We start from the raw sequence: 27,859 nt of genomic DNA, 5'->3' as shown, positions 1-27,859 counted from the left end.
AGAGGAGTAATGCCTCTGCAGTCATGGATTTACGCTCCGAGCTACTGAAGTCCATCTGGTACGCTTTCACTGCGCTGGACGTGGAAAAGAGCGGCAAAGTGTCCAAATCTCAGCTGAAGGTCAGTACCAGAACTCCAGCATCCTTAGTTTGGACCGGTTTCTGGTTCAGAACAGAACGGATGGGTTTACATAGTCTGTGCACATGTAGAAAGAAAAGGTCAGAAAAGTAGACGTTTGGTCAGGAATAAGGGGTTCTGGTCAGTTGGGACAGGTCACCCTGCTTGTATGGGTATTTTTACAGGAGGATGAAGATTGGCCTTGGTTCTGAGCTCCATTTCCTGTGTGTGTGTGTTACCCATCTTCTGCCACATGGTCTTCAGTAACTTTCTGTTCAGTCTTCCCGTTTCTGGTGCTTTATGCAGGCCTGTGGTGAAGATCAGTGATCTGAGCAGAACTGCTGTTCCTCTCACTGACCTTCATTTGGGAACCTAACAGAAATTGCAGCCCAGAGTACAACAATACCCTCTGAGCTACTGCCTGAGCCACATGCTGCTCCTCTGACACATCGGCTTCTGGCCTTGTGGGCACTGACCTCTATTTTGGAGATTATTGATCTGTGCTTGAAAGCTATTGTCCATTTAGTAATACTAATAATGATCAATAATGTTATTGACAGTTTTAAGTAGCCTGTTATAATAATTACATTATTCATTTACATTAAAGGCCTTTAGCAGAGTCTCTTCTCCAGAGCGACTCTCTGAAGAGCTTCACTGTCAGAAAATACCCTTATCAGAAGATCCTCTGATCTTAGACTCTACTAAAAACAAGTCAGATTCAGACCCCTGACTCTGGTCTACAAAGCCAAGACTGGACCAGCCAGCCCCTCCGTACTTGGTGTCGATGGTCAAAAGCCGATCTGCACCAAGAGCTCATCCAGCTTCAAATACGGCTCGGCTCGACCCGCCATCCTTTGAGATCCAGGAAGACGAGCGTCCAGACTTTTTACTGTCCTGCACCGAAGTGCTGGAACGAACTTCCCCTGGGTGTCCGAACAGCAGAGTCCAACACTCACTGTCCTCAAACCCAGACTGAAGACCCTCCTCTTCTGAGAGTACTCAGGCGAAGAGAAGAGTACTATGGTCTCCATATTGACTTGTGTTTAGTAGAGTCTAAGATTAGAGGAACTTTAAATTTTAGTCTATTTAAACTAGCTGAGGTTCTTCTCGAGTAAACAGTGAAGCTCTTTGCTCTGGAGAAGAGCGTCTGCTAAATGCCTTTAATGTAAATCTTGACTTTTTTAAAACGATGTTTTTATTTTATTGATGTTTTGTTTGTTTTAGGATAATTTGTATTCAAATTCCAGGGTCTAAAAATTTATATTAATTAGAAAGGCCTCTAAAGAAGTGTAATTGCATAATTATGCTATTTTATTATCTTCATATCACAGGTATAAAATTGTCTTGAAAAGTACGATAATATCGTTTATCGCAATTATTTTTGTCCGAAAATAGTTATCTCAACCGAACCGGCACTGACGATTTCCACGATATACTCAGAATTTATTCTTATCAGAGTGTATTGTGGAAATCGCCAGTGCTTAAAGAACACTGACCAACACTTCACATATTATGAAAATATCCAAAATGTATATAAATATTGTGATATTTTACAGTTTTGCCCAGCCCTAGTTGTAAGTGGTTTTAAGGTTGTTAAAGCAAGCAAAGCCAGCAAATACAGAGAAGATAACCCCGAATAAAACCATAAACAAATCCAGCCGAAGTAAAAATCCAACACAAATAAATAAATATTTTAAAAATCCAATTGAAATATCAGTCAAATCTAAATATCTGTCCCATCCTGATCAATTTTGTCTGTCGATAAGTGATCACTGTTATGATTCCGACAGAATTCAGACAGCTGTGGTTATAATTAGGGCACAGACAGTAATCTGGTTGGGCATTAATATCAGCGACCTGCCGTTATTGACCGGTATTAACAGTGGTTTAGCTCCACCTTGTCTAGCACCCCTGCTGGCTGGTTGCAGTATGACGTGCAACTCCGCCTATCTTCATATGTTTCAGTGACAAAACAGCTCCAACCTTTTTTCATTTCATCTCATTTTTAACCCTTACTCTGCTCTATCGTAAGAAGGCGGGGCTACACTTAGGAATGCAGTGATTGACAGACAGTCTTGTCTGGAGGAGACAGTCTGGTCGTCTGCAGCAGGACCTGCATGGCGTCCTCTCTGGTCAGTACATGGAGGAGCTGAGCTGTAGAGGAACTTCCATGAGCTGCACTTTTACTGTTGGAGCTGTTGTCCACTTACCGGACAGACTGGGAGTCCAGGGGAATCCACTCTGCTTCTGCACTGGAAGCTCAGTGAAGACGGTCTGAGACACTGAGATTCGGTCTGGGAGAAGGGGGCGGGGCTACCTACAAATGAGTAGGCGAGTCTGACTCTTGTTGCAGGTTCTGGCTTAATTTCTGTAGAACGGAAGAGAACGGAACCACAGCGTCCAGGTTTTCTATTTTGGCTATTTTGGTGATTTGCTGATCAGTAGTGACTCGGCATCGCTGGGATTTGAACTGATGCTCTTCTCCTGTGCAGCTGGAGGGTTGAGTGGTTGCCCAGGTGTAAGATGAGAGACCACTGAGAGCTGACCGTCGTATCCATCTGTAAAGCTCTGTGGAATCACCACTGCTAACCTTAGCGTTAACTCCTAACGTGAAAAGTGGTTGCTTGATTGTTGCTAAGTGGTATTAGGCAGTTGCTGTGGTACCTCAGGTGGTTACTAGGGTATTTCAGGTAAGAGCAATGAGTAGGTTGCTTGTTAGGGTGTCGCTAAGTGGTTGCTAGGCAGTTGCTGTTGTATCTCAGTTGCTGTTGTATCTCAAGTGTTTCTAAGTGGTTACCGTGGCACTTAGTGTGGTTGGTTGGGTGTTACTAGTGTATTTGTAACGCCGTGAAAAATCTGCTGCTATTTTAAAACCGTCTGTCTGATCAAAGAGCCGTATACACGCCCGACTGCAGATCAGAGGGACTCGAGGCTTTTCTCTGGATCTAGAAAAGCAACCCTCTCGCCACACACAAACACACAAACACACACACTCACACACACACACACACACACACTCACAGTCTCTCTGAAACAGAGCTCTTCTCTGATGGGAAGCGAGGGGCCGGCGGATGTGGTGGTTTATTCTCAGTCTTTCTGGGTGTTAATCAGATAACAAGCCCCGCCCCTTTTCCTCCTCAGCTCCAATGCATCTTCTCTTGAGGTTAAATTTCAGTCACTCAGTGATAACCAATAATAACCAGTAATAATTAATGACCTAATAATTATTTAAACCTCAGATGTTTAGTCTGATCTGCTCTTGATTAAACTTGAAGACGGGTGAAGAAGATCACCACGGCCAGATCTAGAGAGCTCTCTGAGGCCTTCAGGAAGGGAGGAGACTGTAGGTGCTGATGGTATCGCCATGGCGAGATCCAGACTGAACATCTGAGGTTTGAATAAGACCGACTCCTCCAGAATCCGACCCATGTTCTGATCATCTGCAGCTGAGGTTCTAGAGCTGGGCAATTCATCACAAATGAATTACAGTTAACGTTCAGGACACCGATCTAACCGCCCTGCCACTACGGCCCGGGGGGTTGTGAGTTTGAATCCTAAGCCTTGCCGCTTTGCCATCAGCAGCCGGAGTCAGAGAGAGCGCAGTTGGCCGAGTTGATTGGCAGAACCAAACTGGGAGAAAAATGGAAAAGATTAACAAATTTTAAGATTTTTTGACAGCTCAAAGGCTAAGGGCCCTTTCCTCCACCCCGCAACAGTCTATCCTCACGCCTGCGTGGTTTAAACAGCAGCGCTGCTTGTGAATATCTCTACGCTGATGGGCGTGGTGGTCTCAAAATGGGGGGGGTTCAGGTCAGTTTCTGGAGTATTGCTTCGTATCTCGGCAGCGGAAACACAGCAGGAGCTATCTCGGCAGTGAATTGTCAACACAGGCGCGTGCAGCCTGACGCTCGTACCCCAACCCCCCACGCTTTACGCCCCACACATGGACGTGCAGCAGTGCACAAACCCTCAGCGCGGTCAGTCGGCAGCTATGCAGACTTTTACATCAACAGTAACATAACTGATACTGTACTCTGCTTTTAGGCTTGACCTAAAATGAAATGCATAAATATAATATCTATCACAGCCACCACAACACCAACTATTACACTTCTATAAGTGTGTGGCGGTTACCTGGCCGTTTTTTTCCCACTCCACCAATCAGGAGCTACGTCACCAACACAGGTGAATCCTCTCAACTCCAATCGCTGCACACACCCAGGGAAAGGGCGCGCCTTCCCAGGCCGACCATCCGCGATGCACCAATGAAATAGCAATAGCAAAATGTCAGATTGACCACACCTGGCTCTTAAAGGGAGCGACAGCGAGAGACACGCTGATTGGTTTATTACTGCACATTACGCCCAACAAAAACCCCACCCCTGCTGAGTTTCACAATTTGTATTCATTGTATCGGCCTCTTACATCATTTCCTCTTAGATCTGTGACTCTAAAGAGATGATAGCCATCCTGTTTAAGAATGTAGGCTAAGACTGAGACTGTTTACGGCTGAATTATCATTAGCATTTGTTTTAGTCCAAGCTTAGGCTTCATTCTTGCTCAGGAAACTGTCTGCAGCATCGGTACGGCTCTCTCAGCTTCTAACATAAGCTAGAGCTTAAAAAGCAGTCTCACTGACATCAGTCTGACCGTCAGTTCTTTCAGTTCCCCCTGATAAACCGAGTTTTCCTAGTAAACACCAGCCGCTGTTACACCACCCTCCCAGGCCACCCTCCCAGACCAGTCAGCAGTTTAATGTGTTCTGCATCAGCCTAAAGAGCCTGAATAAAAAAATGACAAAAATGACAGAACAGAGCTCATTTACATACGTCTGCACAGTAATAAAACCAGCAGCTGTTTAATTCTGAGGGATGAAGAGAGGTTGTGAGAGAGTATTACGTGAGAATTGGTATTTTTTGCTCCTGGGCTCCCCCTACAGTTGAGGAGTGTAATTCACTTTTCATGGTCAGCTGTAAACATGCATTTCTGGACAGTGTGAGAGCTGCAGAAGCTTGATCTGAAGGTGGAGCAGCATGTGGGTGGAGGTGGTAGAGTAACACTACAGGATTTTACACTAATATGACTCTATGGGTTCTGCAGCGTTACACAGCAGTTCTGGAGAGAGGTTCTCCTCCTGCAGCTCCACCACCAAACCTCCATAGTGCAGTAGCAGCAGCAGCGCTCCGGCCCGGAGTTGGAATGACGGAGACGCCGTTCTCCCCCCCTGTCACTGCTGATAGTTTAAGGTGGAGCTGATACAGGATGATGGTTTAAGGTGGAGCTGATGCAGGATGATGGTTTAAGGTGGAGCTGATGCAGGATGATGGTTTAAGGTGGAGCTGATGCAGGATGATGGTTTAAGGTAGAGCTGATACAGGATGATGGTTTAAGATGGAGCTGATGCAGGATGATGGTTTAAGGTGGAGCTGATACAGGATGATGGTTTAAGGTAGAGCTGATACAGGATGATGGTTTAAGGTGGAGCTGATACAGGGTGATGGTTTAAGGTGGAGCTGATACAGGGTGATGGTTTAAGATGGAGCTGATGCAGGATGATGGTTTAAGGTGGAGCTGATACAGGATGATGGTTTAAGGTGGAGCTGATACAGGATGATGGTTTAAGATGGAGCTGATGCAGGATGATGGTTTAAGGTGGAGCTGATACAGGATGATGGTTTAAGGTGGAGCTGATACAGGATGATGGTTTAAGGTGGAGCTGATACAGGGTGATGGTTTAAGGTGGAGCTGATACAGGGTGATGGTTTAAGATGGAGCTGATGCAGGATGATGGTTTAAGGTAGAGCTGATACAGGGTGATGGTTTAAGGTGGAGCTGATACAGGGTGATGGTTTAAGATGGAGCTGATACAGGATGATGGTTTAAGATGGAGCATGTTAATACTATACAGGTTGTTGGAGTTGGGAGATGTGATATTGTTATTAGAATAATTTCCATCACTGTGAACTTTTCAGATACATTGTGCCTGATGTAACAAATTGTATCAAACTTCGGGAAAACAACCAAGGCTGAAATATGAAATAATTTGTACTCATTATTAAAATGAATTGTGATGTTATATATTTTGATATATATTCTGATTATCTACTACATTAGTCCAGTGCTAACGCTGTCCTTCTGTTCTGCAGGTTCTGTCCCATAATCTGTGTACGGTTCTGTGTATTCCCCATGACCCAGCGGCTCTGGAGGAGCATTTCAGAGACGACGATGATGGTCCAGTCTCCAGCCAGGGCTACATGCCCTACCTCAACAAATACATCCTGGATAAGGTACATACACACACTTTTACTAACAAATACATCCTGGATAAAGTACTACCACACACTTTCACCAACAAATACATCCTGGATAAAGTACTACCACACGCTTTTACCAACAAATACATCCTGGATAAGGTACTTACACACACTTTTACTAACAAATACATCCTGGATAAAGTACTACCACACACTTTCACCAACAAATACATCCTGGATAAAGTACTACCACACGCTTTTACCAACAAATACATCCTGGATAAAGTACTACCACACACTTTCACCAACAAATACATCCTGAATAAAGTACTACCACACGCTTTTACCAACAAATACATCCTGGATAAAGTACTACCACACACTTTTACCAACAAATACATCCTGTATAAAGTACTACCACACGCTTTTACCAACAAATACATCCTGGATAAAGTACTACCACACGCTTTCACCAACAAATACATCCTGGATAAAGTACTACCACACGCTTTCACCAACAAATACATCCTGGATAAAGTACTATCACACGCTTTTACCAACAAATACATCCTGGATAAAGTACTACCACACACTTTCACCAACAAATACATCCTGGATAAAGTACTATCACACAATTATCAACAAATACATCTAGGTATTATCAACAAATAGGAGGTACTACCACCTACACCAACAAATACATCCTGATAAAGTACTTTCACACACTTTTACCAACAAATACATCCTGGATAAAATACAATCACACACTTACCAGCAAATACCTCCTGGATACGGTACTTTTACACACATTTTTTTACCAATAAATACATCCTGGATAAAGTACTGTCACACACACAGACCAATAAATACATCCTGGATAAGGTACCATTTTACACTTACCAACAAATACATTCTGGATAAAATACAATCACACACTGACCAGCAAATACCACCTGGATAAAGTACTATCACACACACACACTTGCCAATAAATACATCCTGGATAAGGTACTTTCACACACTTTTACCAACAAATACATCCTGGATGAGGTACTACCACACACACCAAAAATACATCCTGAATAAGGTACTATCACACACACACTTACCAAAAAATACATCCTGGATACGGTACTTTTACACACTTTTACCAATAAATACATCCTGGATAAAGTACTGTCACACACACAGACCAATAAATACATCCTGGATAAGGTACCATTTTACACTTACCAACAAATACATTCTGGATAAAATACAATCACACACTGACCAGCAAATACCACCTGGATAAAGTACTATCACACACACACACTTGCCAATAAATACATCCTGGATAAGGTACTTTCACACACTTTTACCAACAAATACCTCCTGGATGAGGTACTACCACACACACCAAAAATACATCCTGAATAAGGTACTATCACACACACACTTACCAAAAAATACATCCTGGATGAGGTACTACCACACACACCAAAAATACATCCTGAATAAGGTACTATCACACACACACTTACCAAAAAATACATCCTGGATGAGGTGCTACCACACACACCAAAAATACATCCTGAATAAGGTACTATCACACACACACTTACCAAAAATACATCCTGGATAGGCTTCCATCACCTACACGCCAACCTACAAATACAAAACAGAAGATTACGTATACAAACACACACTGACTGGAAATGATAAAGCTTGATGCTAGTGTATGTGTGCCATGTGTAAGGTGTCATTGGTGTGTGTGTGTGTGCGCAGGTGGTGGAGGGTGTGTTTGTGAAGGAGAATGTGGATGAGCTGTGCTGGACCCTAACAGCGAAGAAGAACTACAGGCCAGTGGGAGAAAAGGTTCTGCCCCAGAAGGACGCCTTCCGTCTCTGGTGCCTCTTCATCTTCCTCTCGGAGGATAAATACCCCCTGGTGATGATCCCTGACGAGGTGAGACCCTCTGGAGGAACGCACATCATTACTTATATGTGTTAACTGTGTTAACTGTGTTCAATAATTAATACAGTGTAGCAGCTTTTGCACCTTTGCTGATTTTACATGGATTAACCCTCATCAATATTCTGATGATATCAATAATATGCAAACACAGTGTAGAGGATGTGCTGCACGCAGCTGTGAGCAGTTTTATATACCGAGTACTGTATCAGTGCTGTATGTCTGTATCTCTGGTAGTATCTACGTTTAGAGGTACACTATATGGACAAAAGTATTGGGACACCTATTACTATTCCAACTACAGGAGCTTTTCTGCGTAGGGGCAGTGGTGGCTCAGCGGTTAGAGCGCCGGGATATCGATAACAGGGTTGTGGGTTCGATTCCCGGGCTCGGCAAGCTGCCACTGTTGGGCCCTTGAGCAAGGCCCTTTACCCTATCTGCTCCCCGGGCGCTGGAGTTGGCTGCCCACCGCTCTGGGTGTGTGTGTGTACTCACTGCCCCTAACACGTGTGTGTGTGTGTGAGTGTGTTCACTACCAGATGGGTCAAATGCGGAGGACACATTTCGCTGTACAGTCCACACTGTACAGTGACGAATACGTGCACCTTTATCCTTTATCCTTTACCTTTTCTGAAGTCCCATTCTAACCCCATAGGCATTAACATGGAGCTGGTTCCCCTTTGCAGCTCTAACAGCAGCAGCACTCTGCTCTGAGCTCAGCACCCGGCCCTGAGCTCTTTAGAACCACCCGTTCTTTCACTAATGTCTGTTAGAAAGTGCCTGAATGGGGCTGTTTGGACTGTAGTCTAGTTGTGAATCGTTAGCTGTGGAGCTATATGAGCACTTCGGGATAGGAGAGAAATGCTATAGATGTAAATAATGTTACATCATTGAGACAAACTACACGTACAGTAGTGTATATAGTAGTGCTGTATATCACTGATGTGAAAACGGAGCTGTGATGTTTATTTGTGTGTAAAGTGTTGATTTAGGGTAACACCCTTTTCGGTAAACCCAGCTTCAGTGCAGGGCAGGAAATAAGGAAGTGTCCTCATATTGTTCTTTTTAAGGCTGAAGCTGGTCGATGTGTTTTGTGGTGGTAAAACAGCAGATACAGCCCTGATACCCTCTGACCCTCTGTCCTGATGATACAGTCAGATCTGCAGCTGTTGGTGGAGTTCAGTGAGCTGAGCTCATTCAGAGTCGGGTTCGGTGTGAAACTGAGCTTTACTAGAGGAACTTACCCACTCCCGACTACAGCACAGATACAGCCCATAATTCATCTCCTATCCAAACCCACCAGTGCAGCTACACGGGTCTTCTGAGTTTTATATGAATGATGATGATGATGATGAAGATGATGAAGGTAAAACAGTGAATAGAGAATCTGAACTAATGCAGTTCTCTTTAGGGACTACTTTCTGTAGCCGCACTACACCCTGCAGCATGTATCCCTCCACCATTTTAATGATCTGGTTCTAAAAGCAGGTTCTAGAGCCGAACTCTTCTCAGAACTCTGGTAGAACCGTGTCTCAGGCATCAGGCAGCGTCTTCATCAGCATTAGGTGAAGAACTTTCTGTGAGGAGCTTTTATTAGAGCTTCAGACGTCTGCTTCCCTTCACCTCCACTGTAGAACCACAGCTCTGACTGGGGGAGCTTATCTAGAACCTCCACTGTAGAACCACAGCTCTGACTGGGGGAGGTTATCTAGAACCAAGCGTTTCACACCAAACCCCTCAAATCCCAACACTGAGTCTGTTTAATTATGCAGAGAATGAGTTTTCAGACCTACGTAGTTTGTTTTAGACCAATCACTCCACGTCTCACTCCACGTCTCACTCCACGTCTCACTCCACGTCTCACTCCACTCTGGTTTAGTTCCCTGCTGATGGGAACAGCTGACACATAATTAAACCACTTGCACATAGAACCCAATTTGCTCTAAGAGTATATCTCTTAGAGAAGAACCATTTAAGTATATTAATATGCAACTCTGTCATGTTCTATATTGTCTTTACTGAAGAACCCTTGAAGAACCATTTTTTTTAAGGGTGCACATTAACTGCATGAACTGAACGGTACCAAGTAGCTGATTGGATGGTGGCTCCTTGTGCCAATATCAGACTCTGAATACATGAATTTTTGCTAATTATAAGATTCTTATGTTTTCTTTTAAAATCAATAAAAAATACAATTCTGTGTTCGGAGGTTTTAGTCCCCTAATCATCAGACCTCTAGATCCTGAGAGTGTTCTACTGTAGAAGCTCCAGATCTCATCAGAACAGATAAAGCAGCTGAACATAAATCCAGTAAAAAGGAGAAACAAGAGCTTCTCATTCTGAAGAAAGAAAGTAGTGAGATCTTGTCGGTGAGCTGGTCTGAAGAACAGAGCTCGGTTCCTCCAGGGTTCTCCTGGACGCCCCCCAGTCCAGCCAGCACAGCGTGGAGGATGTGTTCACCTCCATCAGCAGCAGCAGCAGCAGCAGTAGCAGCAGCAGCTCACCTGATTTACCATCATTAAGCCCTGATTTACCACCAAACCATGTGTTGATCAGAGGAGAACTCTAAATAACACTAGACTCCATGAGAGAGGAGAACTTTGGAGATGTTCTAATGATGAAGACAGTGATGGAGAACCTCCACCACTTTCTGTAGGAGTGATATTATTATTAGTGTTTATTCTGATATCAGTGATTTACTGAGCAGATTAACTCAGACCTCAGTAAAGTATAATGTGGTACAGTATGGTGAGGGGAACACCAGCAGTCTCGGTTCTAGCAGCTCTTCTGGAGGTTGCTCTGTTCTCAGCTCTCAGAATGAGGTCTGTCTTCGCTCTTTTCCGCTGTGTTTTGGCTTCTCTTTCCGTGAGGTTACAGCCTGGTTATTTCCTGTAGGCAGGTTTGCACAACTTGTTGGTGGGGGCAGAACAGCCTGCCGCAGTTTCGCTGAGCTGAGAAGCTGCAGGTACTGTTAAGGTTATGTAATGAATGCAGGTCTCATGTGGTTGGAGGTGTTCAGAGCAGGGGTGTACTGGGGCACAGGGGTCACGGTTCTGTTCACACTGTGGGTTACAACATAGTAACTCTCTCTCTGCTGGTTGAGATACTCGTGATGCTATGAAGCTGTTGAGACACTGAGCTGGAGTCTGATCAGCCTTACTGCCAGTGTCAGTTTTACAGGATTTCTGCTGGGGTTACAGGAGAGCTTTCCTCTCTAGAGAGGCCACCCAGGGGCTCGTTCAGTCTCATTCAGTCATTTCTTCAAGACTTTTGACCAATGCAGCTTCCGTCTTGATGGTCTTCCTATGCGTACCATCAGACCCCTGCAGGTGATCCAGAACACAGCGGCATGAGGCGTCTTCAACGTTTCTAAATTCAGCCATGTTCAGTTCCTGTGTTCTCTCTTCACTGGCTTCCTGTAGCTGCTGCCCTCATCAGATTTAGACCCCTGACTCTGGTCTACAAAGCCAAGACTGGACCAGCCAGCCCCTCCGTACTTGATGGCGATGGTCAAAAGCCGATCTGCACCAAGAGCCCTTCCAGCTTCAAGTACTGCTCGGCTCGACCCGCCATCCTTTAAGATCCAGGAAGACGAGCGTCCAGACTTTTCTCTGTCCTGCAGTAACAGGACAGTGAAGGTGCTGCTGTGGAAGCGTCTGAGTGGGACGTTTAGAGAGAATCACACTGCTCTGCTGCTTTTCTGCTCAGGTGGAGTATTTACTGAAGAAGCTGTGCATGGCAATGAGTGTGGAGTTGAACGGGGTGGAGCTGGAGGACTTCATATCCCAGGATTCTGTGCAGCAGAACGGCTTCACAGTCTGGGCTTTCCTGGAGATGATGAACTCGGGCAAACTGACCAGAGGAATCGCCAAGGAGACCATGAGCATGGCCATAGAGGAGGTGTACCGGGAAATAGTGGGAGATGTGTTAAAAGAGGTGCGTAATCAGATGCGTGACCACTTTATTAGAAACCCCTAATTTGAGCTTCCACTCACTGGCCACTTTATTAGAAACCCCTACCTTGTGCTTCCACTCACTGGCCACTTTATTAGAAACACCTAATTTGTGCTTCCACTCACTGGCCACTTTATTAGAAACCCCTAATTTGAGCTTCCACTCACTGGCCACTTTATTAGAAACCCCTACCTTGTGCTTCCACTCACTGGCCACTTTATTAGAAACCCCTACCCTGTGCTTCCACTCACTGGCCACTTTATTAGAAACACCTACCTTGTGCTTCCACTAACTGGCCACTTTATTAGAAACCCCTACCTTGTGTTTCCACTAACTGGCCACTTTATTAGAAACCCCTACCCTGTGCTTCCACTCACTGGCCACTTTATTAGAAACACCTACCTTGTGCTTCCACTAACTGGCCACTTTATTAGAAACACCTACCTTGTGCTTCCACTAACTGGCCACTTTATTAGAAACCCCTACCCTGTGCTTCCACTCACTGGCCACTTTATTAGAAACCCCTACCTTGTGCTTCCACTAACTGGCCACTTTATTAGAAACCCCTACCCTGTGCTTCCACTCACTGGCCACTTTATTAGAAACCCCTACCTTGTGTTTCCACTCACTGGCCACTTTATTAGAAACACCTAATTTGAGCTTCCACTCACTGGCCACTTTATTAGAAACCCCTACCTTGTGCTTCCACTCACTGGCCACTTTATTAGAAACCCCTACCTTGTGCTTCCACTCACTGGCCACTTTATTAGAAACCCCTACCTTGTGCTTCCACTCACTGGCCACTTTATTAGAAACCCCTACCTTGTGCTTCCACTCACTGGCCACTTTATTAGAAACCCCTACCTTGTGCTTCCACTCACTGGCCACTTTATTAGAAACACCTACTTTGAGCTTCCACTCACTGGCCACTTTATTAGAAACCCCTACCTTGTGCTTCCACTCACTGGCCACTTTATTAGAAACCCCTACCTTGTGCTTCCACTCACTGGCCACTTTATTAGAAACACCTAATTTGAGCTTCCACTCACTGGCCACTTTATTAGAAACCCCTACCTTGTGCTTCCACTCACTGGCCACTTTATTAGAAACCCCTGCCTTGTGCTTCCACTCACTGGCCACTTTATTAGAAACACCTAATTTGAGCTTCCACTCACTGGCCACTTTATTAGAAACACCTACTTTGTGTTTCCACTCACTGGCCACTTTATTAGAAACCCCTACCTTGTGCTTCCACTCACTGGCCACTTTATTAGAAACCCCTACCTTGTGCTTCCACTCACTGGCCACTTTATTAGAAACACCTAATTTGAGCTTCCACTCACTGGCCACTTTATTAGAAACCCCTACCTTGTGCTTCCACTCACTGGCCACTTTATTAGAAACATCTACCTTGTGCTTCCACTCACTGGCCACTTTATTAGAAACACCTACCTTGTGCTTCCACTCACTGGCCACTTTATTAGAAACCCCTACCTTGTGCTTCCAATCACTGGCCACTTTATTAGAAACCCCTACCTTGTGCTTCCACTCACTGGCCACTTTATTAGAAACACCTACCTTGTGCTTCCACTCACTGGCCACTTTATTAGAAACACCTAATTTGTGCTTCCACTCACTGGCCACTTTATTAGAAACACCTAATTTGAGCTTCCACTCACTGGCCACTTTATTAGAAACACCTACCTTGTGCTTCCACTCACTGGCCACTTTATTAGAAACCCCTACCTTGTGCTTCCAATCACCGGCCACTTTATTTGAAACCCCTACCTTGTGCTTCCACTCACTGGCCACTTTATTAGAAACACCTACTTTGAGCTTCCACTCACTGGCCACTTTATTAGAAACCCCTACCTTGTGCTTCCACTCACTGGCCACTTTATTAGAAACACCTACCTTGTGCTTCCACTCACTGGCCACTTTATTAGAAACACCTAATTTGTGCTTCCACTCACTGGCCACTTTATTAGAAACACCTAATTTGAGCTTCCACTCACTGGCCACTTTATTAGAAACACCTACCTTGTGCTTCCACTCACTGGCCACTTTATTAGAAACCCCTACCTTGTGCTTCCAATCACCGGCCACTTTATTTGAAACCCCTACCTTGTGCTTCCACTCACTGGCCACTTTATTAGAAACACCTACTTTGAGCTTCCACTCACTGGCCACTTTATTAGAAACCCCTGCCTTGTGCTTCCACTCACTGGCCATTTTATTAGAAACACCTGTGTGGTAGGTGTTTCTAAATTAAATGATCAGTGAAAATAGTCAGGTGTGTGTAACGAACTTAGTGTTTATGGGGGAACCTCAAATATGTGCTTTAAAGAGTAAAATTAGGTGTGTGTGTGTGTGTGTGTGTGTGTGTGTGTAGGGTTACCTGTGGAAGAAGGGTCAGTTGCGACGGAACTGGATAGAGCGCTGGTTCACCCTCAAGCCAAACGCTCTGGATTACTACAGTGGCGAAGACCGCAAAGACCGCAAGGGCAGCATCTCCCTGGACTTTAACTGCTGTGTGGAGGTACTGTGTGTGTGTGTGTGTGTGTGTGTTTGTTTGTGTGTGTGTTTGTGTGTAATGTAACCACATATGAATACATTATAGTGAATGAACAGATACATATACAGACATTAATAGGGGGCGCTCTAGTCCCTGTTCTACTATTCTTCTATTAGGATGGTTAGACCCAGTTTGCGGGGGGACTGGCTCCTGTAAAAGTCAGTATCAGGGATTTCTGAGCAGAACTACAGGACAAGCCACGCAAATTCACTACAGGCACTACATTTCCCATAATGCCCCAGCGTCTTTCCAAAAGCTTGAGCAGCTTCAGCTGTTTCAGTCATTTAATCATAAAAATCATCTTATTTTAGATTTTTACCCGTTTTCTTACCAATTTAGATCGCCAATTACCCAACCCGTATGTACCCCCCCCCACCCCCACCCATCACACGCAACGCCCCCAACACTAGTGAGGGCGAGACCAACAGCCACACCTCTTTTCCTAACTGCCGCTGATGCGACGTCACCAGGCAACCAAAGCTTCTGGATACCCGGCTCTGACGCACCAGCTAGCGGACGCCAGTGACGGCCAGCGCCGGCCAGCGCCACATTAGAGTGATGTGGGGGATAGCGCCATCTACCCACCCTAAAGAGAGCAAGGCCAATTGCGCTCTCTTGGGACCCCTTGTAGTTTTTTGTTTGTTTATTTTTTGCTGCAAAGTGAATAAATTTAATGCATGTGTTTAATTAATTGATTCATATTACTAATATACCAATAATATAATAATAATAACTGGTAATATTGCTAAAATAGTTATTAACGTATTATTAATTTTATTAACTAGTAATGTTATTAGGCAAGCAGAGGGGAACAGCTGTGTGTGCCCCAGTACAGCAAGTAGTCCAGACAGCCCAGGTAGTCTAGACGGCCCAGGTAGTCTAGACGGCTCAGGTAGTCCAGACAGCCCAGGTAGTCCAGACAGCCCAGGTAGTCTAGACGGTCCAGGTAGTCCAGACAGCCCAGGTAGTCTAGACGGCTCAGGTAGTCCAGACAGCCCAGGTTGTTGTTCAGTCCTGTGCTGTAACACTGATGAACAGATGAACGGACCCCTGGTGGTGGAAACGCAGAGTCAGGGTCAGATGCTAAAGTTACGCTCACCTCCTCAGTGACGTTCTCCTCCTCATCCTGGCTGTTAACCTCTGCTCCAGACCGCGCGGACGCTCTGGGATAGACAGAAATGGCTAGTGTTGGCGGTAATGAGGGATTAGTCTACAGACTTTAACGCCCTTTTCACTGCAAATGAACCATCTTACCAAGTTTGGCCTCAGCTTCCTCCCGTAGGTCGCTCTCTCTGCAGAGCCCTGTGGCGCATTACTGTGGCACCACTGTGGAGCTCAGTAGATTAGAAAGCTGGTGAAGCGTTTTCTCTATTTAAGCTTCTGCGTCGGAGCTTCGCCGTGTTCGAGGCTAAAGTTCTCTAAACTACACTCAGATTATAGAGAAATTATAGATAGGAGATTATAAGAGAAAAATGCCAGTTTATTAGGCACTCGCTCAAAAATACAAGGACATGCTAGCTAGCATCGTAACTAATAACAGAATATGTTTTCTGGTACAAATTTAATATAGATTTCCATCTGTTTTTAAAAGGCAACACAAATGTGTCTTTTGGCTGAGAATTACATTAATGCATGTAAAACTTTATACTAGGGCTGAGCGATATGGTAAAAATACTGTATCACGATATTTAAAGACTTTTTTTGCGATACTCGATATTTATCACGATTCATGTGATCACAGACTAAAATCATCAGTATCAGATTCTTATAATCTACTACTCAGATCCTCTCCTGTACTGAATACAGTGATTTATACTCTACATCTGCTGCTCTTCAGCTAATGAACCCTTCAGTCTAATTACACTGTTAGTAACGAAACCTGCAGCTGATCAGAGTTTATTAACACTAACTAAGTCTCCTCCATATGATTAGAGAAGTTTATTGTTATCACCATAGCAACATTCATCACCATACAATAAAATATTGTCATATTGCCCAGCTCTAATTTAAAGTATAAGATTTCTCATATATATATATGTGTGTATGTGTGTGTGTGTGTGTGTGTGTGTGTGTGTATTTAGCTCTGTTCTTTACTTAAAGACCAAATAACACATGTTCTCACAGTAGACACAAAGGTATACATGTCAATGTATATAATACATATAAAATATATAAATATAAAACATAATATATAAAATTATTTATCTTTAATTTTCAGTTCAGTGATGTATAGAGGTCGCTCTCTGCAAAGTGACGGCGGCTGGCATGAGCGCTGGTTGTACTTCCTTGATAAAGCGTGCAGGCATAGTGTAGACTTATAGATACAGCCTTAATAAAACAACAGGGAGGATATTCTAATAACCTTCTTATACCATATTTTCCCTAATTATTATTTTTAGTTACTGCTTAACTAAAGTTTAATGTTTTTACTCTTTTTATTCATTTATTTATTTATTTTATTTGAGTCATTTTAATAGTTTTATGATTTGCTTAAATTAGAATTCTACTTTTTAATCTTACTTATTTTATTATATTTATTCCTTGTTTTCATTTTTGTCTGTATTTTATGAATCAGCTCAGCTCCTTTGTAAATGATGGTCAAACTCAGTGTTCTCTAAGTAACTTTAAATATAGTTTGAACTGAATTCAATTTGGAGAAACTAAACCACTGTATCAGAGGTAAAGAGACGGTAATTGAGTTGAAAACTAATCTTTTATTTTATTTGATTTAATAAATCAACACAATAATAATAATAATAATAATAATAATAATAATAATACACTTAAGTTGTATAATATATAACCAGAGAAGACTGAATTATCATCAAAACAGATAGATCTGTGGGTCTGGGTATGCACTCAGACGCTAAGCAGCACGAATTGGTGGGAGGCACAACTCTACCCTTCAGATAGCCTGAATCCATTCAGGTGTTGGTGTGTGCTCGGTCGGAGTGTGTGTTTGTTTAGAGGTGTGTCTGTGAGGAACACAGCTAAGCTCAGGACAGCTGGACTGGACTGTGTATTCTGGTTCGACCGGAAACGAAGCGACTGCGGTTGAGGGGGTCCTCTAGGCTAGTCTTGCTCTTGTAGGTGCATAAATACTCATATCTGAGCAGCAGGGCTGGTTTGGAGGTCCAGGTGAGATGTTCTCTGTGTGTTCTGCAGGTTCTTCCAGACAGGGACGGGAAGAGGTGCATGTTCTGTCTGAAAACTCTCTCAAAGACCTTCGAGCTCAGCGCCTCGGACACCAAACAGAGACAGGAGTGGACGTCAGGTTAGTCAGTTAGTGCGTTAGTGAGGTCATCATCCCCAACTCCCCAACTCATCCCATCACCACCACCATCATTCCAGAGAACACAGCTCTTCCACAGCTCCTCAATGCTGCAGGGCTTTATACCCCTCTAGCCCACGCCTGGCATTAGGCAGCATGGAGCCAATAGGGTCATGATATTCTGTATGAGTCCTATTCTATTGGCAGTACTTCTTCTCTACAGGGACTAGACAAGCTGTGTGTGTGCATTTGCACATCTGTGTCAGCAATGGCTGCAGCTTAGAGTAGCTGAATGCATTCATTAGAAGAGGTGTCCACAAATATTTGGACATATAGTGTGTGTGTACCAACTGAACAGAAGTGAACAGTAAACAGCTGTTGAGGAGGTGCTGGTCTCTCTCAGCTGAGGATCAGTAGTGTTTCTGAAGACGAACTGTGAGTCAGAACATCTGAGTCCAATAAAGAGGATCCTGAGAAAATCCTGATGAAACTGTTTAGATAAAAGTGAAAGCATAATAATAATAATAATAGACACCCATCTTCACCATTAGTGCAGTGAACACACAGACACACTACTGATTAGAGAGGATGAAGGGCCCAACAGTGGCAGCTTGCTTGACCTGGGTGTCGAACCCACAAACCTGTCATCAATAGCCTGGAGCTCTACCCGCTGAACCACCAACGCCCTTATAGTGGTAATAGTAGAAGGAGGAGTAGCAGTAATGGTAGCAGTAGTAGTAGTGATACTGTTATTATTATCAATATCGGTTGGAAGTTTGGGGCAGATTTATAATCTAGATTTATAATCTAAAGCATCTTTTATTATTATTATTATTATTAATAATAATAATAATAATGTTATTAAACTCTCACTAAAAATTAAGTATAAATAATTAGTTAATTTATTAGTTAATTAATTATTATTAATATTAATAACAATAACAATAATAATAATAATAATAATAGTAAATATTGAGTGATTGTTGTTTTCCCACAGCGATCCAGACAGCGATCCGTCTGCAGGTGGAGAAGAAGTCCTCTCTCCATAAGGATCTGAAACAGAAGCGGCGGGACCAGAGGGAGCACAGGGAGCGGAGGAGGGAGGCGAAGGAGCAGGAGCTTCTGCACCTCCGGAACCTGCAGGAGGAGCGAGAGAGGAAAATGGCAGAGCTGGAGCTCCTGAAGGAGGCGCAGAGGCAAGCACAGATACTCCTGCAGCAGGAGGAGGAGAGGAGGAGGAAACAGCACGATGAACTACAGCAAGCCCTGGAGGAGCAACTCCGAGAGGCCGAGGAGGTGAGAGAGAGAGAGAGAGAGAGAGAGAGAGAGAGAGAGAGGTGAGAGAGAGAGGTGAGAGAGAGAGGTGAGAGACAGATGGTCAATCCAAATTTATCACATTACAATCAGCTCAGTACAGGAAATACTGTCTCTCTCACGCACACACAGAGTGTCTACCTGTAATTAACTCTATATAACATCAGAATAAACCCAAATAAACATAAAGTCAGTGGTCAGTGAGAGTGTCTACCTGTAATTAACTCTATATAACATTAGAATAAACTCTAATAAACATAAAGTCAGTGGTCAGTGAGAGTGTCTACCTGTAATTAACTCTATATAACATTAGAATAAACCCAAATAAACATAGTCAGTGGTCAGTGAGAGTGTCTACCTGTAATTAACTCTATATAACATTAGAATAAACCCAAATAAACATAAAGTCAGTGGTCAGTGAGAGTGTCTACCTGTAATTAACTCTATATAACATTAGAAGAAACCCAAATAAACATAAAGTCAGTGGTCAGTGAGAGTCTATCTGTAATTAACTCTATATAACATTAGAATAAACCCTAATAAACATAAAGTCAGTGGTCAGTGAGAGTGTCTACCTGTAATTAACTCTATATAACATTAGAATAAACCCTAATAAACATAAAGTCAGTGGTCAGTGAGAGTGTCTACCTGTAATTAACTCTATATAACATTAGAATAAACCCTAATAAACATAAAGTCAGCGGTCAGTAAGAGTGTCTACCTGTACTTAACTCTATATAACATTAGAATAAACCCTAATAAACATAGTCAGTGGTCAGTGAGAGTGTCTACCTGTAATTAACTCTCTATAACATTAGAATAAACCCTAATAAACATAAAGTCAGTGGTCAGTGAGAGTGTCTACCTGTAATTAACTCTATATAACATTAGAATAAACCCTAATAAACATAAAGTCAGCGGTCAGTAAGAGTGTCTACCTGTACTTAACTCTATATAACATTAGAATAAACCCTAATAAACATAGTCAGTGGTCAGTGAGAGTGTCTACCTGTAATTAACTCTCTATAACATTAGAATAAACCCTAATAAACATAAAGTCAGCGGTCAGTGAGAGTGTCTACCTGTAATTAACTCTATATAACATTAGAATAAACCCTAATAAACAAAGTCAGTGGTCAGTGAGAGTGTCTACCTGTAATTAACTCTATATAACATTAGAATAAACCCTAATAAACATAAAGTCAGTGGTCAGTGAGAGTCTACCTGTAATTAACTCTATATAACATTAGAATAAACCCTAATAAACATAAAGTCAGTGGTCAGTGAGAGTGTCTACCTGTAATTAACTCTATATAACATTAGAATAAACCCTAATAAACATAAAGTCAGTGGTCAGTGAGAGTGTCTACCTGTAATTAACTCTATATAACATTAGAATAAACCCTAATAAACATAAAGTCAGTGGTCAGTGAGAGTCTACCTGTAATTAACTCTATATAACATTAGAATAAACCCTAATAAACATAAAGTCAGTGGTCAGTGAGAGTGTCTACCTGTAATTAACTCTATATAACATTAGAATAAACCCAAATAAACATAAAACATGAGCAAATTTCATCTTTACCTCAAAACCCTGTACTGAAAGTAAAGGCTCTCTGTGGCTGTAGTGTTAGCGTGTGGTTGGCACATTAGCTTGCTGCTTGTGCATTAGAATGGCATTGTGGGTAAACAGCTGAACGACGGATTGCTGAGCTGAGATAACATCTTGTATTTATTTCTCACCACTGGCATTAGTGAAATTTTACACCAGCAATAGACAGACAGACAGATATAGATACACAACATGTCCAAATATTTGCGGACACCTCTTCTAAATAATACATTCTGGTTTTTTTAAATGTGCCCATTGCTGACACAGATGTGCAAATGCACACACACAGCTTGTCTAGTCCCTGTAGAGAAGAAGTACTGCCAATAGAATAGGACTCTCTGGAACAGATCAACATCATGTTGTGGGATGTGGGACCACCTCCTCTTTTGGATGTGTAGGTGATTGTCCGACACCCTGACCTCACTAACACTCTTGTCGCTGAATGCTATCAAATCCTCACAGCAATGCTCCTCCTCCAAAATCTAGTAGACAGCAATCTTCACCATTAGTGTTGCACACAGATGGAATTTGGCTTCCGCCTGTGCAGTGAACACACACACACACACAAACACACACACACACCAGTGAAACACACACAGTGACCGTGAGTACACATACCCACAGCGGTGGGCAGCCATTGCTGTGGTGCCCGGGTAGGGCCCGAGGGTGAAGGGTCTTGCTCAAGGGCCCAACAGTGGCAGCTTGCTGAGCCCGGGCATCGAACCCACAACCCTGTCATCAACAGCCCGGAGCTCTAACCGCTGAGCCACCATTGTTTCAAGCAGGTGTCCCAATACTTTTGTCCAGTGTTTAATACTTTAAGACATATAGAAAGATCAACATGTATGTTCAGTTGTATATGAGGTGGCGTGTCTTTTTGTGTGTGTGTGTGTGTGTGTGTGTGTGTGTGTGTGTGTGTGTGTGTGTAGGCCCGTGCAAGTATGCAGGCTGAGATGGCTCTGAAGGAGGCGGAGGCGGAGCGACAGCGACAGAGGATTAAGGAGCTGGAGGAGCTTCAGCAGCGGCTGGAGGAGGCGCTACAGCAGGAGGTTAAAGCCAGACAGGATGAGGAGGCGCACAGATACACACAGACCCGGTAAACACACACAACACACACACACGTCCATGCTCCAGCACAGTACCTACCACTGTGTTTGAAGCAGGCCGAGTCATTTATTTTTAACGTTTATGTTAGATATGATCATTTTTCAGGGATCTGTTCTTTGGTTTTAGGCGTGTTTAACTAAAATTTACCAAAATAGAAAATCATAGATGAAGATGTTTGCTGTTTGCTTGTTAAAAATAATTTAATAGAAACCAGTCAAATTAAATAGCAATCACATAATGCTGGAGTTTCTGATAGATATTACTAATTTCTGACAAAGTAATTACTCTTTAGTAAAATAAGTATTAATATGTTTGTATAATAGTAATGTATACTATTATTATACATTTATAAAAATACTAACAATAAAATTCTTATCAGCAAACTCATTCTGAGGCAAAAGGGCAGAACCTGTGTTTTTACAACCGTAATTATCTAATCGAATCGGCAATTTATTGATTAATAAATAGTACTAATGAATTCATTAATCAATCATTTACATAATTAATTGCCCACTGTGTATTACAGTGTGTGTGCGTGTGTATAAATATATATACAAAGTGTGTGTGTGTGTGTGTGTGAGAGAGAGAGAGAGTTCCTCTAAAGCCGTTAGATGAAGTTCCTCAGGAAGTGGCCAGAGGAAGTATTGGGCTCACACTCAGGCTGGGTATAACACACACAAGTACTCACACCCAATTGTTCAGCATCAACACACCAGACACACACACACACAGAAAAACATCTCAGATAAGCATGATTTTGTATCGCTTTAATGTACCACGCTGCTGTACACACACACACACACACACACACACACATACACACACACACAGCATCCAGGTTTGTTAAGGCTGGTTATGGTTTTTACTGAAGTTCACATGTGCTGCTCCATCACTCGCTCCTGAAACCCTTCAGTTAAAGGAGTGTCCAGACGTCTGCGGACCACCGCTGTAGCCCCAACGTAATACAGACACTTCCCTCGGCTGTAGTCATTTGCTTCTGCCGAGGTTGTGTAACGTTGTGTGTGTGCAATGACACAACCACTGTTTCATCCTCTGCCCTAACTGTTTGACTGACGCCACAGCATACGCACGAACACTGAGAAACCACCCAGCCCACCTCACCCACCCCCAAATGATGTATACGTTAAGCATACTGCACCAGACAGGATGCAAAAACAAGAGCCTCCAGTGTACAGAGTTACTGGAGATCCGAAATGAGACACTCGGTAATCTCAATTCTGTATAAACTCAGTACAGATGCAAGTCTACTGTTGCTTGAAGTCTGCTCATAATTATTTAAACGTAAAAAAAATAAAAAATAAAATTAAATAAAGAAATATATATATATAATTATATATATATATAATAAAAAAATATTTAAAAAAATAAATAAATAAAATGTGTTTTTAAATCATTATTATTTATTTATATTATTTTATATATAAATAAATATGTCAATAATTTCCTCTTATAATGCACTATTTTAAGCTGAAAGCCCCCAAAGGCGTGTTAACTGTTTCAGACTGAAGGGGGCGCTGCAACAGTCACAGAAGAGTCTGGTAAATCCATACGAACTCAGTTATATTAATTCAGTTCAGTTTTATACTGTGAAGCGGACCAGCTTTCCCACCTGAACACATCAGAACACCTGCGTCCAAATACTTATGACCAATGAAAAGGGGCTGCTGTGTGAAACACTGTCTATATAATATAGATAATATGCATAATATCATTCCCCCAGATTGCTGGCTGAGGAGGAGGAGAAGATGAAGGCTCTGATGGCTCTACAGGAGGAGCAGGAGGAGTGTATTCAGCGAGCGCACAGAGAGAAGCAGGAGCTGAAGCAGGAGATGGAGAGTAAAAGCCGCTCTCTGGAGGAGGCGCACAGGCAGCTGGAGGAAGTCCGGGCCAACCGCCACCGAGTGGACCAGGACGTGGTGGTCAGTTAAACACCGGCACATACACAACCTGGGTTTAGAACTCGGTCACCATTCCTCCTGGAGGCCTCAGAAGTCATAAAGTGTCCAAAAGACCTCAGACAGCCCTTCTAAGGAGGTGAAGCAGTCTCCATAGAAAAGCACTGACCCAAAGAATGGGCCCAAGGTCATCATGCCCAGTGCTGAGAGAGGGCTAGAGGGGTATGAAGCCACTTGGGGTGGTGATCAGCGTGACACTCTGCCTTTACTGCTGTGGTATTTAGTCAAATTCAGTTAAAAGCCATGTTAATGAGCTCATGCATATTAATGATGATACTCTGTGCCTGTTGGGGGCAAAAGTTGGTCAGTTGGTCAGATTTTCATGCTGCTAGCCATTGCCACCCAGAGCCCCAAGAGAGCACAATTGGCATGGATGGCACTTTCCTCCTACATCATTTCGGTGCTGTGCTGTCCGCACTGGTATCTGCTGGTAATTGGCCAACCCAAATCAAAACAAAAAATTAAAAATAAATAAAAAATAAAGTAGAATTTTATAATTAAATATATCTGCTGTTAGTGAGTTTATTGTGTGTTATACAAAAGAATAACTAATTATGATTGGTAATGAAGTGTAAACATATACAGACAGCTGTGAGCTACTGTTTCACTACTGATGATTTAAATATATATAAAAGAAATCATTTATTTAAAGAGAATTTTATACAGCTTATATAAATATCTTTGAATATTATGCACAGTCACTGCTGTCTCTTCAGGCGTTTATAGATATTAATCATTTAAAAACTCTAAACACTCCTAAATACCTGAGAAAGAGCGACAACAAACTAGACACAGGTGGAAACATTAAGGATAAGGTAAGATTTGGTGGAAGGAGTCAAGAGTGGGTGGAGTCAGGAAATGAAAACATTGACATCACTTTAGAGGCTAAAATGTAGCAAATAATAGAAATTTGAGTTTTTATTGTTAGTGATATTATCATTATTATTATTATTATTATTGTTATTATTATTATTCACTTAGAGGATCACATGGTGTGTGATGCGTCTCTTATAAAGGAATGTTAATAGATTAGTTGACGATAATGTTGCTGTATTGGGTGATGGGCGGGGGATGGACCACGGGTTGTTGTTCTGATGTCTGATCTAGTCTTATTGACTGTTATGATTGACAGGCTGCCCAGAGGAAGCTCCGGCAGGCCAGCACCAACGTCAAACACTGGAACGTTCAGATGAACCGGTTAATGCACCCCATCGGACCAGGAGGTGTGTCTTTCTGTGTGTGTGTGTGTGTGTGTGTGTGTGTGTGTGTGTGTGTAGCTGGCATTTAAGTGTACCAGGCTGTATGTAGGCCACTGCAGCATCACAGCACACACACCTGCCTGTGTGTCTTTGTGGTTACATTTTAGGTACACACCATACACTCCACATGCACACTATACACACTTTATACACTCTATACACTCTACACTCCACACTACACACTCCACACTATACACACTATACACACTCACTACACACAGTATACACTCTACATACCCTATATACTTCACTCACACACACACACACACACTACCTCTACCCTCTTAACACTCGACCACACACCATACACTCCACATTATACACTATACAGCCTATGCACTCTACGCACCCTATACACTCCACACACACTGCGGTCTCTAGACTACACACATGCTGTGTGTGGGCATTTCTGCTTTAGTTCTGACTCAGCCTCAGTTTAACCCTGAGCCTGCCCTTATGCTGAACCGGAAAGCATTATGAGTAAAACTGCTCTGGGCTTCACCCTCCCAGCGCTGGAAGCATCATGTGGGAAATCTTAGCCAGTGGGTGGAAATTAGCAAGTATGAAATTCAGAGGGAAAATGTCATTGGTTAATTTTTGTGACTGACAGTATCTGATTCTGCACAAACGTCACGTTTTCCTCTTGTTTCCCGATGTCCAGAAAAGCGCCCATCGATCGGCGGTTACTCCAGCTTCAGGATCCCCATGCAGAAGGATCCGGGCCTGCGGCTCCGGCAGAAAAGCAGCGAGCAGGACGAGGAGAGCAAGGAGAACGTAGCTGGAGAAGATGGCGACAATAAGCGCCTCTCGCAGGGCTCAAACGGAGACATGGATGTGCACTGATGACGTCTCAACGACGCAAGAAGACAAAACATCCACGTTTTCCTCGAACTCTGAACTTCCCAATCCTGGAGCCGGACTGTTGAAGGATTCCTCGGAATACATTCAAGGCGGATCTTCAGACCAGCACTGAAATGCTCTTAATTATGTCCACTAGATTGTGAAATTCCTGCATAATTAAACAGTTAAGATGTGAACAGACTCAATTAGAGTGGAGGTTTGGATGGTTTGTGGGGTGTGAAACCTTCGGTTCTAGATAATCTCCCCCAGTCAGAGCTGGAGTTCTACAGTGGAGGTTCTAGATAAGCTCCCCCAGTCAGAGCTGGAGTTCTACAGTGGAGGTTCTAGATAATCTCCCCCAGTCAGAGCTGGAGTTCTACAGTGGAGGTTCTAGATAAGCTCCCCCAGTCAGAGCTGGAGTTCTACAGTGGAGGTGAAGGGAAGCAGACGTCTGAAGCTCTAATAAAAGCTCCTCACAGAAAGTTCTTCACCTAATGGTGATGAAGACGCTGCCTGATGCCTGAGACACTGTTCTACCAGAGTTCTGAGAAGAGTTCGGCTCTAGAACCTGCTTTTAAAATCAGATCATTAAAATGGTGGAGGGATACATGCTGCAGGGTGTAGTGCAGCTACAGAAAGTAGTCCCTAAAGAGAACTGCATTAGTGGAGATTCTCCACTTTTTTACCTTCATCATCATCTTCATCATCATCATCATCATCATCTCGTGTTGGCTTGGATAGGAGATAAATTATGGGCTGTATCTGTGTTGTAGTCATGGCGACCGACGCCTGCTTCTATTCACCTCCACTGTAGAGAAATTTGACTTTTGAGTTTTGTTTAGATCTCAACCCCTGAATTATGCAAAAAGATTTGAAATATTTGGAATTTTCTATTTTTGAAAGAAGATTTTGTGCAGAAAATATTAAAAAATAAATAATATCAGAGTTGCCTGAATTGCTAGACATTGAGCTAATCGTGCTAATAGAGAGAATAGCCTGTAGTACTGTATTGTTATTTACGTTACTAGCCTGTAAATGTGTGTTCACTGTATATTACAAAAGGTTTGGACCAAGTTTAGCCACAATATTTGACTGTAAACAGTTAGTAGTTGAGTCGTAGCTGTAAAACAGTCTTCATTATTTCATTGTGGATCACTTGCTATGACTTGTACAGCCTCAGTTTACAATAAATACTTGATTTTCCACACATAACTGTTTCTATTGATAACCATAAAATCAGCCATAACATTAAAACCACTTGCCTTCCTCTCTAGAGAGGCCACCCAGGTCCTTGTGCAGTCTCTCGTCACTTCCAGACTTGACTACTGCAACTCTCTTCTGGCTGGTCTCCCTCTGCGCACCATCAGGCCCCTGCAACTCATCCAGAATGCAGCGGCACGGGTCGTCTTCAATGTCCCAAAATTTACCCATGTCACTCCACTGCTGCGTTCTCTCCACTGGCTTCCTGTAGCTGCTGCCCGCATCAGATTTAAAACCCTGACGCTGGCCTACAAAGCCAAGAACGGACCAGCCCCTCCGTATCTAATGGCAATGGTCAAAAGCCGATCTGCACCAAGAGCCCTTCGAGCTTCAAGTACGGCTCGGCTCGACCCACCATCCCTCAAAAT

At 43.1% G+C, this 27,859-nt stretch overlaps 1 protein-coding gene across 1 annotated transcript; it reads left to right on the top strand.

The window, feature by feature from the left end:
• Window positions 1-27,443, top strand: def6a (DEF6 guanine nucleotide exchange factor a). The gene is made up of 11 exons (XM_072681269.1): window positions 1-119; window positions 6,263-6,403; window positions 8,138-8,317; window positions 12,032-12,259; window positions 14,670-14,816; window positions 18,018-18,126; window positions 19,121-19,419; window positions 21,979-22,145; window positions 23,898-24,096; window positions 25,265-25,355; window positions 26,053-27,443. The coding sequence occupies exons 1-11, from the start codon at window positions 24-26 to the stop codon at window positions 26,232-26,234; spliced, it is 1,839 nt and encodes a 612-aa protein (XP_072537370.1). The 5' UTR covers window positions 1-23; the 3' UTR covers window positions 26,235-27,443.
• Window positions 27,444-27,859: the final 416 nt, after the last annotated feature.

Source organism: Salminus brasiliensis, chromosome 6 (assembly GCF_030463535.1).
Source record: "Salminus brasiliensis chromosome 6, fSalBra1.hap2, whole genome shotgun sequence".
Lineage (NCBI taxonomy): Eukaryota > Metazoa > Chordata > Actinopteri > Characiformes > Bryconidae > Salminus > Salminus brasiliensis.
Note: the sequence above shows the minus strand (reverse complement) of the source record. Positions and strands in the feature narration are given on the sequence as shown.

Excerpts from the sequence above, each read along its gene's own strand:
- def6a (XM_072681269.1), top strand. The coding sequence starts at position 24 with ATGGATTTACGCTCCGAGCTACTGAAGTCCATCTGGTACGCTTTCACT. Across the intron at positions 14,817-18,017 it reads ACTTTAACTGCTGTGTGGAG|GTTCTTCCAGACAGGGACGG; the intron begins GTACTGTGTGTG and ends TGTGTTCTGCAG. Across the intron at positions 24,097-25,264 it reads GAGTGGACCAGGACGTGGTG|GCTGCCCAGAGGAAGCTCCG; the intron begins GTCAGTTAAACA and ends TATGATTGACAG.